Here is a 14,010-nt window from a genome sequence, read left to right on the forward strand (position 1 = left end):
TCTAATTTGATTATTTCCTAATAATCCCTATAGCATTCTTTATTTTTCTTATTACCTTCCCATACTGATTTCTCATTTTGTGTCTTTGTTCGTGTTGATTTCCTCTTCTGGCATGCCCTCCTTTCTCACTCTATTCATAGCTAACTCCTATCCTTAGGGCCAGTTTCTGTCTCTATCACAGCATCATGAAACTGCATGCTTATGAGGTATGAGTATCTTAAAGCCTAGTCATAATTGTCATTTGGTCCAAATTCTGTACTAAAGGAATGCTATAGATAACAAATATTGATAGTATAGGATTTAAATCAAGAAATAAACTCCAGGGCTTCTCTGGTGGCGCAGTGGTTAAGAACCTGCCTGCCAACACAGGGGACACGGGTTTGAGCCCTGGTCCGGGAAGATCTCACATGCTGTGGAGCAACTAAGCCTGTGTGCCAGAACTACTGAGCCTGCGCTCTAGAGCCCGCGAGCCACAACTACTGAAGCCTGCACGTCTAGAGCCCGTGCTCCGCAACAAGAGTAGCCTCCATGATAAGAAGCCCTCGCACCTCAACCAAGAGTAGGCCCCGCTTGCCACGACTAAAGAAAGCCCACGCGCAGCAACCAAGACCCAATGCAGCCAAAAATAAAATAAATAAATTTATACATATATTAAAAAAAAGAAATAAACTCCAAGAGCTGGGACCATCAAGGATGGAAGAGGTGGAACTTAAGTTGGTTTTTGCAGGACAAGGGATCAGCACAAAAGAGTACACTCTGGACTGGATGAAGCTCCCCCCTCGCCCCAAGTTACAGTGAATTTTTCCCTCCTTTTGACTTCCCAATGACTGGAGTCACATATTAATGTACAGTGTAGGAATTAATTGTTGGCTTATTATTTAATGAGTATTAATTTGGTCTTGATAAACAGACTAAGGTATTTGTGATCAGAAGCCCTGTGATACTCTGTCTCCCTAGAGCAGTGTTACTCAAAGTAGCCAATCTCTTACAGTCTTGCAGCTTGTGCTAGAATATAATCAGTACATTGCTTTCTTTGTAAAGAAAGTTTTGCTGCTATGAAAAATTCAGTGCGCCTAATAGGTTTACATTCTGTTATAAGCTTATTTTATCACAGACTGGTAACCAACAGTTCCTCAACCAGCACTGGTCTGTGGAGCACACTTGGAGTAGCATTGCTCTGCAGGACTTTTACACTTTCAGTTGTAACCTATAGACATTTCACATTTATACCCAGTGTTCTATATGTGCATACACAGGTACACAGCCAAAACTAAGGTTTCATGAAACAGTTTTAACCTTACTATGTGTGACATGCTCTGATATTTTCTCTTCAGGTTTTTTTTGTTTTTGTTTTTTTAATGGTGATTGTGACCTTCTAAAGGGATTTTTAAAAAACACTGCTATTGTCACTAGACTCATAGTAGATACTCAGAAAATACTAGAGGTTTTTTTAGCAGTGATTAATTCTTAAAAGGGTTGAGCCTTAACTTTAGGATTGCTTTAAAGCAGATTATTTCATCAGTACTTACTTGTCTTGGCATTTTAACTAGAATGAGTATAGAATGGATTATATGAAATTTAAGATAGTCAGATGATGTAGTGAATACTCTTGCTATCTGAAGGCCAGAGATGGGGTGAGATGAGATGATGGATGGCCAACAAAGACAAACTGCTTTCCTTTCAGTGTTGCCAGCAACCTTGGCGGTGGCTGGTGTAAGGCCCTAGTTAAGATATCAGGACCAGTTTGAATGACAACAAACATCAGTCTTTACTTTTTTGCTTTTTAGTCATCACTCTGGTTCAGGTCGTCCAATCTCTACTCCTTTCTTTGGAAGGATCAGAAAAATGTCAGAAAGAGAGAGAGGGGGGTATATATGCCTTCCATTTTCTCCCTATTGTCAGCTCATTTTCAGCACTGCCTGTATTTCATTTTTGGAGCATTGCTGTTTGATTAAGCTGTTGTTCTTAAATCTTTATCAGGTTTACACATCTTAAAAAAATTTTTTAGGAGAACTTTTTCTTACATATACTTAGTTATTTTAGTTTTTGTACTTACAGTCCTTTTTGAAGTATAACATAGTTTTAGTGGGTTATATATTGTATTTAGTTCTAGAGCTAAACAAGTAGATTTTAAAATTATTTGAGTTCTGTAGTTATTGAACATTCCTGTATAAGTATCGGTGGGTTTGTTTTTACTGTTGCAACCAAAATAAGGAAATTGTAAATCCATTCAGTCATTCTGGCCTTAAGTTATTTTATGGCAGTCTCTTTTGAAATTTCTTTAACGGCAAAGTGCAGCAGAATGACTTATCAAAAATTTAATACATTAAAGTTTACATACATTTAAGTTGGATATGTATTCTTTGCTTTCTCACATGATTAGGGAAAAATACCCTTTACCTTGTGCTTTGACTTCTGCAGAAGTATATGTGATTCTAGAGGCTAAAATAGCAATTAAGACAATGCTGGAAGTATTTTTAACACCAGACATCTTATTTGACAGCATAAGGTATAATTTAATGAAGGAAAATGGAAACAACTGTGGTCCTTTGATGACATTATCAGAGCAAGTTCTTTATTTCAGCTGTTCTCAAAAATCAAATAAGGACAGAAAAAGTAACTTTAAAAAAGCACAATCTTTTTCCTGGAAACCCTCATTAAAAACTTTGTTGTCATCATAATCTTATCCCTGTAGTTTCCATTGGTGTGTCTGATCGGTTGTCACTCAGTCGGCGTCCTGTCATTCTACCTTCGCAGTGTCTCTAGTATCTGTGTGCCTCCTCCATTCCATCTCTACTGCCCTAGTTCCGACCTTCATCATCTTTCCTTAGGATCATTATTATGGGTAACTAATGTCTTCCTTATCTCCAGTCTTTTAAAGCCTAACCTTGTACTGTTAGTTTAGATCATATAACTCTGTTCTTAGAATCCTGCTCTGGTTCTCTGTTACCTTTAGAAAACAAAGTAAATGCTTTAATGTGACATTCACAGCCTTCCATTTATCTGTTCCTAGACTATTTTTCAGACCTTACTGCCTAGCAAATCCTTGTTCATTCTGTATACTAGCTAGTTCCTAAAGATGTTCTTTACTTTTTTGACTTTTTCCTCATACTCTTTCTCATCTCTATCAAAAGCCTTCTCTCACCAAGACTCACAGAAATGCTGTCTCTTCCATGATGCCTCCCAAGATCCCTCTAGTCATACTTGATCTTGTTAATTTTTCTTATTGTACATTATTTGTAACTCTTTATAGTTTGATATAATACATGTTGTATTAACACTGCTTACAACTTTCTCTTTCACATTAGTTTTTTAAACTTTGTGAGGAAATGGATCACATCTAACTTTTGAGTTCCTGGGAGCACAGTGTCTTCTGTACAGTAGGATGCCTGTGAATGTTTGAATGGAATTTAACTTTGAAATAGCTAATGATTTATTATTTTAAGTTGCCTAGGTAGCATATATAGTTTTTATATTCTTTTGTCTTTTAAAGATCCAAGCTTTAAAGGTAATGATGAGAAAAAGATTTGACTGAGACATATTCTAGACCTTCATTTTAGAGGGTTCAAATAAATAGCTTTCTTTTCCCAACCAAGAAACCTAATTGTCATGAATCAACAAAATAGACTCTACCTGACTTTTTGAATATATGTCCTGTGGTTAGACGGCTAATACTTAAGACGCAGGTAAAGGATAGAGTAGGAAAAACAGATACTGTCAGACTGGTACGAGGTCACTCTGCCTAACTCTGGCGTTAATCCTTATCTTAGTACATTTAGTGTTGCCAGTAAAAAATCATTGGGCTTTTTGGAAATGACATTTCAAGAGCTAGCCTATATCAGGGGAGCATATGTTGGCTTTTCGTGGTTGAGTAAGCTTAAGATCCTAGCTGAGCTAGGTGGGGGCAGAAAAGTCAGGGATAACTCTTGTTACTATTATCTTACTGTCCTTTAGCCCTCCTTAATAGTCCAAGCTCCAGCATCCCCTGCCCTCTGCCACCATGGTGTCTGTTGTGGCATCAGTAAGGACTCAAGTTTCCTTAAGCACCTTCCTGAAAAGTTAGTTTCTTGGCCTTACTGTGCTTTCCCTTAGTCAAAAGTATTGTTTCTCAACTGTTGCTTCTTATGTTTCAGTAGAAGTCATGTTCCTGAAGCACCACTCTATCCCATCATTTTCTTTTTCATTGCCAATTTTTTTTAAGTTATCTACAGTCTACTTCCATTTCTTTATTCCTTAATGCTTGTGCTCTTGCTTCCACTCACACCACTGTATGGAAGCTGTGCTCAACGAGGTTATATATACTAGGCTCTAAAAATATTCCAAATCTGTTTTTTTTCTTAATGAGTATTTAAAAACATATATATTTTATGTTTGCTTGTTTCAACCATAACTTCCTAACTTTTACATCTCTCTGGGTATTCTTTTCATATTTGTAGACAATTGGATATTTTTATTCATATTTGCATTGTTATATAATATAATTGCTTTCTTTAAAAATTTTTAATGAAATACATTAAGTACATTATGTATTATTTTATGTTATAAAAGCCTGATAATAAAATGATCATCTGTACAAACTATTATATGTAAAATAAGCTACAAGGATATATTGTACAACAGGGAATATAGCCAATATTTTGTAATAACTATAAATGGAATATAACCTTTAAAAATTGTGAATCACTATATTGTACACCTGTAACATATAATGTTGTACATCAGTTATACTTTAATAAATACATAAAACAAAACAGTCATCTGTGAGCATCTGTGAACATACCACCCACCTCGAGAAATAAAACCTTACATATCGCTGAAGCTCTTTGTGTGTGCCTCCCTTATTGTATCTTCTACCTCTCCAGAAATAGAATTTTATATTTACCATTTCCTGCCTTTATAAATTTATCTGATTTGTATTCTTAAGCAATATATTGCTCAGTTTAGTTTGTTTTAAAACTTCTTACAAATGGTGTCACATTATATGTATTCCTGCTTTTTCACTCAGCTTTAGGGGGATAAGCAGGGGTTGAGGAGGTGGTGAGCATGGGGGAGTAGGGAATGTTCTCTTGTTAAAACTGTTTATCCTGGAAGGTCAGGGACCACTTCTTATGTATCCTTCGTGTCTTTAACATGTAACATAATGTTTTTTTACAAGGTAAGACACTCAATACTGTTATCTGTATAAGTATGAGGAAATCCAGGGATCCCTATCATATTCTTTAATGGATGCTCTTAGCTGTTTTGGTGGTGCATTGTTGATGGATTATATACCTAATCAAGAAATGAGAAAGTATTAATATTTAATATAAAATGTGACAAGAATCAAAGCAAATTGGGGTGCTTTTGGAGTTTCACATAGGTGAACAGAAGCCGTTTCACCCCTAAAGTTGTACCTTACTCAGCATTTTAGGATTCAGTATTCATTGATGTCCATTCGTCTAATAATAGTGAACTGATAGAATGAAGAGCAGTAAGGTAGTGGAAATAAGTGATAGAAAAAAAGTTGTAATCTCTCTTTTCTTTAAATTGAAGTATAGATGATTTACAGTGTTGTGCCAGTCTCTGCTCTACAGCAAAGTGACTCAATTTTATGCATACATACATTCTTCTTTTATATTCTTTTCCATTATGGTTTATCACAGGATATTGAATATAGCTCCCTGTGCTATACATTAGGACCTTGTTGTTATCCATTCAAAATATAATAGTTTGCATCTACCAGCCCCAAATTCCTAGTCCATCCCTCTCCCTACCCCACTCCCCCTTGACAACCACAAGTCTGTTCTCTGTGTCTGTGAGTCTGTTTCTGTTTTGTTGATAGGTTCCTTTGTGCCATATTTTAGATTGCACATATAAGTGATATCATATGGTATTTGTCTTTCTCTTTCTGACTTAGTTCACTTAGTATGCTAATAGTTGCATCTATGTTGCTGCAAATGGCATCACTTTGTTCTTTTTTATGGCTGAGTATTCCATTGTATATATGTTACCACATCTTTATCCATTCATCTGTCGATGGACATTTAGGTTGTTTCCATGTTTTGGCTCTTGTGAATAGTGCTACTATGAACATAAGGGTGTATGTTTCTTTTTGTATTATAGTTTTGACCGGGTATATTCCCAGGAGTGGGATTGCTGGATCATATGGTAATTCTATTTTTAGTTTTCTGAGGAACCGCCATACTGTTTTCCATAGTGGCTGTATCAAAAAAAGTTGTAATCTCTTAAATGTATTAATGCAGCTATTTATTCAAATTGTAATTAGTTCTTTACAACTGAAGACCTTGTATAAATTTACTTGGGTTCCTGAAGTTTTCATTTGGTGACACTTATGATCTTGCCAAGATTCCCATTTAGTGTGCTCCCCTGATCTGCCCCATCTATATGCATCCCTGCACAGGTACACACACACACACAACTTAATTGTTACATACCTAGCCTTTCTTCTTCATTTTTTTTTACTACCTCCATCTTCCCAGTCAGAATCTCCCAGAGCAGATGAGAAAACAAAGAATGTCATGAAACATCAAAGACCTTTTCAAAGTAAACCAAAGTATTTGGGTGTATTCTGCCAGAAACATGTTCATACATCCCCAGCTTCATATAATGTGCCCTGGCTACCCCTCCCCCCAACTTGTTTCTTTTTGTAAACTGATGAGAAAGAAATATTTCTAAATGAAACTTCCTTCTGTTTGTAAACTATACGTTAATGCAGATTTAATAGAAGAAAAATATAAAAGCTTTTATTATTCTGTTCCTTTGACAGGAAAGATTCCTAATACTTAATGCAAAATGATACAAACAGTAATTCATTTCATTAATGAAAATTTGGAGGGGAAAGTAGATTGTTTATTGATACCCTGTATATTGAACTCCAAAAATAAATATTCAAGATAATGGAAAATTAACTCTGTTAGCAAAGGACACAGTTTAGGAGGTTAGTTTGTTTTTTAAACTGCTCACTTGTTTTATTGTTAATGAGGAAAACTAATGGGATTATTTGTGTTCATTTTGTTTCAGAAAAGAACTACTTTTAATGAAGTACACCATCCATTGTGAAAGTGGAGAAGTAAAGATTATTCATCATGCCTGCTGTGGCTTCAGTTCCTAAAGAACTCTACCTCAGTTCTTCACTAAAAGACCTCAATAAGAAGACAGAAGTTAAACCAGAGAAAATAAGCACTAGGAAGTATGTATACTTTGCTAATTTGAGTCATATACAGGTATCCCCCACTATTCAAAAGTAGAGTGTTCCTATGAAGCCTTTTGTAAGCCAAAATGACATAAAGTGAGGAAACAATTAACTTTTTTCATGAAAGCAAAAATTGCCTCTGTATTTCTTTCGATTAGTGAAAAAGGTACTTAGATGTTCTGTAAAAGCAAAGTGGTGTAAAGTGAACTTTTGAAAAGTGGGGGATAGCTGTTAACTTTTAGTTCATTTCCATTTTATTAAATGAGTTAGAGAAGTTCTTAATTTTATCTTGGCAGAATACATATATATTCTGCTAATAAGCATATTATCTGTTTTCTGGACAGTATGTTACATCATAAGTTTAAGAGATGAAGACTGCAAGGATTCTACAAAGCTCATTCAGCCACAGTTAATGTCTTTTCCTAAAACAGTGTAAAAGTACTTCTTAATTAAAGATCATTTTTATCCTTGTGTATTTCACATATAAGATCTAGTTCTAGCATAGTCTTTGATTAAAAAAGAGATACGTATTTTTTATGCAGTATTCAGCAAAGTATTTAATTTTTACCAATTTGACATGAACTTTTAACCTAATGATTTTTTAAAAATTTATTTTACTTATTTATGGCTGCATTGGGTCTTCATTGCTGCACACCGGCTTTCTCTAGTTGCGGCGAATGGGGGCTGCCCTTTGTTGTGGTGCACTTTTTGTGGAGCACAGGCTCTAGGCACGTGGGCTTCAGTAGTTGCGGCGCACAGGCTCAGTAGTTGTGGCTCACGGGCTCTAGAGTGCAGGCTCAGTAGTTGTGGCGCATGGGCTTAGTTGCTCCACGGCATGTGGCATGTTCCTGGACCAGGGATCAAACCCATGTCCCCTGCAATGGCAGGCGGATTCTTATATATCCTCTTCCTTTTTTTTTTTTTTAAGTCTTGTTTGTTTTATTATTTATTTATTTGGCTGCGCCGGGTCATAGTTGCGGCACGTGGGATCTTTGTTGTGGTGTGCATGTGGAATCTAGTTCCCTAACCAGGGATCAAACCCAGGCCCTCTGCATTGGGAGCACGGAGTCTCTGCACCACCAGGAAAGTCCCCTAATGATTTATTTTATGTATTTTTATTTTTGAGGGCACGTAGTCTATCTATGTTGGGGTAGACTACATGTTGAGGTAGAGGCTAGAGGTGATACTTTCCTGATAACAGTTGCAGAATTTGTCCTGAGATAAAATATAATAGAGATGGAAAGGTCCAGCTATTTTGATATTTACTGGAAGTTATTTTGCTAAAAATGGGATATCACTAAAATTGTTAACTTGTTGATAGTTTTATCTCTGTTAAGGAGTGACAGGAGACGATAGGGGAACTTTTCCTCTGAATTTATTTTGACCAACAAAGGAGAAGATTTAGAGATATATAACTATATTATTATAGAGCTGGGAGTAAGAGTTTCAGAAAGAAAGGTGGGTCTAGCCAGCCTTACACCCTACACTTGAGGTAAGCAGATTTTAGAAATCGGGGAAAACAGGTGTTCTGTGGCTGGAGATAAATGTGAGGCTCTAAAAAATGATATGTATGATCCCAAATGAACTTGTGAAGAGGCATCTTAAACCTGTGTTTGCACAGAAACATCTTTATGAGTCATTTTCTAGAGGAAATAAACAAGATGGGAAGGAAATAAAACATTAAGGATGAAGACAGGAGAGTAGTAAGAACTTTAAAGAAGGTCAGGAAAGAAAATCTCAGAAAGAACTAATATTCTTAAACATTACTAAGTATAAAATGGGCTTTTAAAAAGATCTTTGAGGCTTCCCTGGTGGCACAGTGGTTGAGAGTCCGCCTGCCGATGTAGGGGACACAGGTTCGTGCCCCAGTCCGGGAAGATCCCACATGCCGCGGAGCGGCTGGGCCCATGAGCCATGGCCGCTGGGCCTGCGCGTCTCGAGTCTGTGCTCCACAGCGGGAGAGGCCACAACAGTGAGAGGCCCGCGTACCGCAAAAAAAAAAAAAAAAAAAAGAGAGAGAGAGAGATCTTTGGGTGGGGAAGGGATAGGAAGAGTAAGAGAGGGATTGGCCTACTTCTTGAGCTTAGTTGGTAATGTTGATGGGGTGATAGAGAAAGTAGCGCTGTTTAACTCACTTTGAATGATTTTCAAATAGGAAATAGTGAGAAGGGTAAAACCACCTTGAAGCTTTCTCAGAGAGCTTCATCTAATCTTAAAACAGATAAATCTGTTTTAGCAATGTCTGGTTTAGCTCTAGGACTACCCTGATCCCACAGGAAGTGGTATGTTGGCCTAAATCTACCACCACAACATGTAGCACTATTCTAGAGAATGCTAGAATCCTTTTAGGATATTTGGCTGGTTCACTGGACTCACAGTGACATTGCAGCCATCTCAGCTGGGTCTGCTACATATGGGCCCATGAGATATACATGCATCATAATGAAAGGAATTAGGAAAAACCTAAGGACTGTTGTACCCACTCCTAAACTCTTAGAGAATCTCCTTACTAGCTTTGGTTTGACTTACCTCTATCCTGGGACTTTGATGCCATGCTTAGCAGGACATGCACACTGACTGAAATTGTCCTTGTGTAGGACCGCCTTTGGTCTTAAAGACCAGTTTGGCCCTGTTCCTTTGTGTGGTGTTCTAGTTCCTTGGCCTAACCAGCTTCGTCACTAATCCATGTCTCAATCGTAGAGCACAGTTTGAAAAATATAGAAAACAAGATGCACTGATTTGTAGAAATAAGTTATTGATAAAGCATATTGTGTATTAGCATTGGCACTACAACTTAGTTGCCAAAACTTTAGTCCTAAGTAAATGAATTCCTCTTGCAGAAATGTATGTTTTATTAATTTGCTTTCTGAAGACTCTTAAACCAGGAAAATGTCCTTAGAATGAATGCCGTAGTGGACTTCCCTGGTGGCACAGTGGTTAAGAATCCGCCTGCCAATGCAGGGGACATGGGTTCGAGCCCTGGTCCAGAAAGATTCCACATGCCATGGGGCAACTAAGCCCGTGCACCACAACAACTGAGCCTGCGCTCTAGAGCCCGTGAGCCACAACTACTGAGCCCGCGTGCCACAACTACTGAACCCCACGCACCTAGAGCCCATGCTCCACAACAAGAAAGCCACCACAATGAGAAGCCAGCGCACTGCAACAAAGAGTAGCCCGCGCTCTCTGCAACTAGAGAAAAGCCCACGCGCAGCAATGAAGACCCAATGCAGCCATAAATAAATAAATAAATTTATTTAAAGAAAAAATAAATGAATGCCGTAGACCCCTCAAATTATTTTACTGAAGTGGAATTTTAAGATGACATGTTTTTAGACTTCAAATCTCTTCTCTTTTCAGGGCCAGTGAATCAGAGTGCAGTTCAGCCATTGTATAGAAAACTCTAAAAGATTGAACTCATGTCCCCTTTCCTGTCCCTAGTTTCTTGAGCTTTTAGGTGGGGAGAATTTTACATCATGGTTAGAAAGGAGTAAGGAGAATTGAAAAGTATTTGTTTTAACATAAAAATAATAAATATTTTAGCTCCCCTACTTCAGTACAAGTAGTATGCAGCTATGTTCTTTAATTATAGAGTATGACTATTATATGGATGCCGAAGGACCACTTGCCTCAGGATTATCTGTTGTAGCAAATCTTTTAAAACTGGATTTAGAATGCATTTTGTACAGTTTGGTGACATACAAACAACTATTAATGAAACATAAGTATTTAATTGTAGTATAAGGGAAATTTTCATGTTGCATCCAAACTTATATCTAACTTTGTATAATTCTGAAGTAGTGCAACCTAAATTATGAAATGTATTTTATTGAGATTCTCTGTGGACTTTATACATGACTTTTTTCCCCCAGATGTCAAGTGTTTTAATTACTTTTTCTCTAATTTTAAGTTATGTACAGAGTGCCCTGAAGATCTTCAAGACCGCTGAAGAAAGCAGATTAGATCGTGATGAGGAAAGGGCCTATGTGCTATATATGAAATATGTGACTGTTTATAATCTTATCAAAAAAAGGCCTGATTTCAAGCAACAGCAGGTACCTTTTATTTCTATGTTTTTATTTGCTAAGTTATTTTTACACAGTGGAGCTACTGATCTCTAAAATTTTAAAATAATACTGAAATTTAGATATTATGTAGCAGCAAGTTCAAACTTCTGCAGATAGAAAAAGCAAACTAAAGATTTCGTTTCATTATTTGCAATATATGTGTATATGTATGGTTACACTCACACTATATACACATACTTAATTTGCTTTGGATTAGTACAGGTTTATAGCAACATACAGACTCATGATTAGTCTTCTGTTGTAATAAATCACTGCCAGGTCAAATAGAAGGATTCAGTTTACTCATGCATTCAATAAGAAAAATATAACTATAATTGTACTTTTTCAAGGGTCAAGGTTTAGTCACTTGTTTTTATGTGACAGCTTTTTATATTTAATTGACATTATAGCCATATTAAAGATCTCAGTTTGCAAAATTAATGTTGCTTAATCTATTTAATTTAGATAATCATTTTTATCTATTTATTACTTTCTGCTTTTAATCTTTTTCTTTTTTTTTTTCTTTTTTGCGGTACACGGGCCTCTCACTGTTGTGGCCTCTCCCGTTGCGGAGCACAGGCTCCGGACACGCAGGCTCAGCGGCCATGGCTCACGGGCCTAGCGGCTCCGCGGCATGTGGGATCTTCCCAGACCAGGGCACGAACCCGTGTCCCCTGCATCGGCAGGCGGACTCTCAACCACTGTGCCACCAGGGAAGCCCCCTGCTTTTAATCTTTTGAGCCAGGTGCCTTTCTTCCAATTTGCTGAAGCGTGAGGAGGGAGGGAGGATGGGAGAGGTGTAACTGGGTAAAGAGAACTGATGACTAGGATAAGTGTTGCTAGAGAAGATGGTTGCATTTTTATTACATCAGAAACAAAAGAAGAAAATAGAGAGTGGGTTAAAGAAATGGGAATAATATTGTGTTGGTGGTTCCACCTTTACCTAGGAATGATCTTGCTACTAGAGAATAGTAGCAAAATACTGCTTATAGATTTCTTACCTGGTAGACAAGCCATTCTTTTATTTTTTTGGCCACGGCATGTGGCATGTGGGATCTTGGTTCCCTGACCAGGGATCAAACCCATGCCCACTGCGTTGGAAGTGTGGATGGAGTCTTAACCACTGGACTGCCAGGGAAGTCCAAGACAAGCCATTCTTTTTTTTTTTTTTTTTTGCGGTATGTGTGCCTCACGCTGTTGTGGCCTCTCCCGTTGCGGAGCACAGGCTCTGGACGCGCAGGCTCAACGGCCATGGCTCACGGGCCCAGCCGCTCCGCGGCATGTGGGATCTTCCCGGACCGGGGCACGAACCCGTGTCCCCTGCATCGGCAGGCGGGCTCTCAACCACTGCGCCACCAGGGAAGCCCGCCATTCTTGAATTAATATTGAGATTTTTATTTAGTTCACTTTTGGCAGAATTGTCTTGCCTCATTTAAATTTTTTTTTTATTTGTTTTATTTATTTATTTTTGGCTGCGTTGGGTCTTCATTGCTGTGCATGGGCTTTCTCTAGTTGCGGTGAGCGCAGGCTACTCTTCGTTGCAGTGCTCAGGCTTCTCATTGTGGTGGCTTCTCTTGTTGCGGAGCATGCGCTCTAGCGTGCAGGCTCAGGAGTTGTGGCATGTGGGCTCAGTAGTTGTGGCTCACGGGCTCTAGAGCGCAGGCTCAGTAGTTGTGGCGCATGGGCTTAGTTGCTCCACGACATGTGGGACCTTCCTGCCTCATTTAAATTGACTTATAGAAGTGAAAAAAAGAAAAAGTTCTCTTATTCTTCAAAATAACCTTTTTTTGTCCACAGCAGTGGGACTAATAAAATTTCTTTTGGTTGTTGGTTATGGGATAACTTTACTGTTTTATTTAATGGTGACAAATGATTGCTGGTGTTTCTTCTCACCAGCAAAATTATGCTGATAATCTTTATGGGGTTTTAGATCTAGCTTTGGAAAGGTAGCTCCTTGCATTTGGAGATTCATCTTCCTGTCTACAAATGGCTGGGTTGGTCCTGCCCTTGGAACATTCTTGGACATGCTTATCTGCAGATAGAGACAGAGGCTTCTCTTGCTCACTCTTTGATGGTTTTTACAGTATCTGTTAAAAAGATACTGCTTAGAGCCAGGATACGGTTCATGTGTTTAATACTTTCTGTCATCACTGATATTTTTCCTAACCCCACTGGAAGGTTTCAGAAAACAACGATGTAATGGTCATTTTACTCAGAGAGTCTTTTGAGTCATGTTGTTTCTGCCCAACATAAAATTGAATAAAAGCTACTCTGCTAGGGGCTTCCCTGGTGGCGCAGTGGTTGAGAGTCCGCCTGCTGATGCAGGGGACGCGGGTTCATGCCCTGGTCTGGGAAGATCCCACATGCTGCGGAGTGGCTGGGCCCGTGAGCCATGGCCGCTGAGCCTGCGCGTCCGGAGCCTGTGCTCCACAACGGGAGAGGCCACAACAGTGAGAGGCCCACGTACCGCAAAAAAAAAAAAAAGCTACTCTGCTATATACATGATCTATGGGATATGAAGGACTACCCACAACTAAAAGTTTGGCTTATTTATGAGATAATAAAGAGAAACCCAGTGCTGGAAGACCCTGGTGGCATGACAAAAACATCACAGACTGGGGAAGAGTAGACCTGGGTTGGGAATGTGCTCTCTCACTTTGGGCTCTCTTACTTCATCTTTCCTGAGACCCCAGTACGTTCATCTCTAAAGAGGACCTTCTTGGTGGGTTGCTATAAGAATCGAAGATAAGT

General features: G+C 38.4%; 1 protein-coding gene across 4 annotated transcripts in view; it reads left to right on the forward strand.

Annotated features, from left to right (window-relative positions):
- The window catches only part of USP8 (ubiquitin specific peptidase 8), a 102,171-nt gene that overhangs the window by 47,108 nt on the left and 41,053 nt on the right, over nt 1-14,010 (forward strand). For all 4 annotated transcript variants that reach the window (XM_060096823.1, XM_060096824.1, XM_060096821.1 and 1 more), the window contains 2 exons: nt 7,021-7,189; nt 11,103-11,247. In XM_060096823.1, the coding sequence (XP_059952806.1) occupies nt 7,086-7,189; nt 11,103-11,247 (249 nt within the window). In that variant the 5' untranslated portion in view covers nt 7,021-7,085. The remainder of the gene's footprint in view (nt 1-7,020; nt 7,190-11,102; nt 11,248-14,010) is intronic.

The sequence above is a fragment of the Mesoplodon densirostris genome, chromosome 4, assembly GCF_025265405.1.
Source record: "Mesoplodon densirostris isolate mMesDen1 chromosome 4, mMesDen1 primary haplotype, whole genome shotgun sequence".
Taxonomy (NCBI): domain Eukaryota; kingdom Metazoa; phylum Chordata; class Mammalia; order Artiodactyla; family Ziphiidae; genus Mesoplodon; species Mesoplodon densirostris.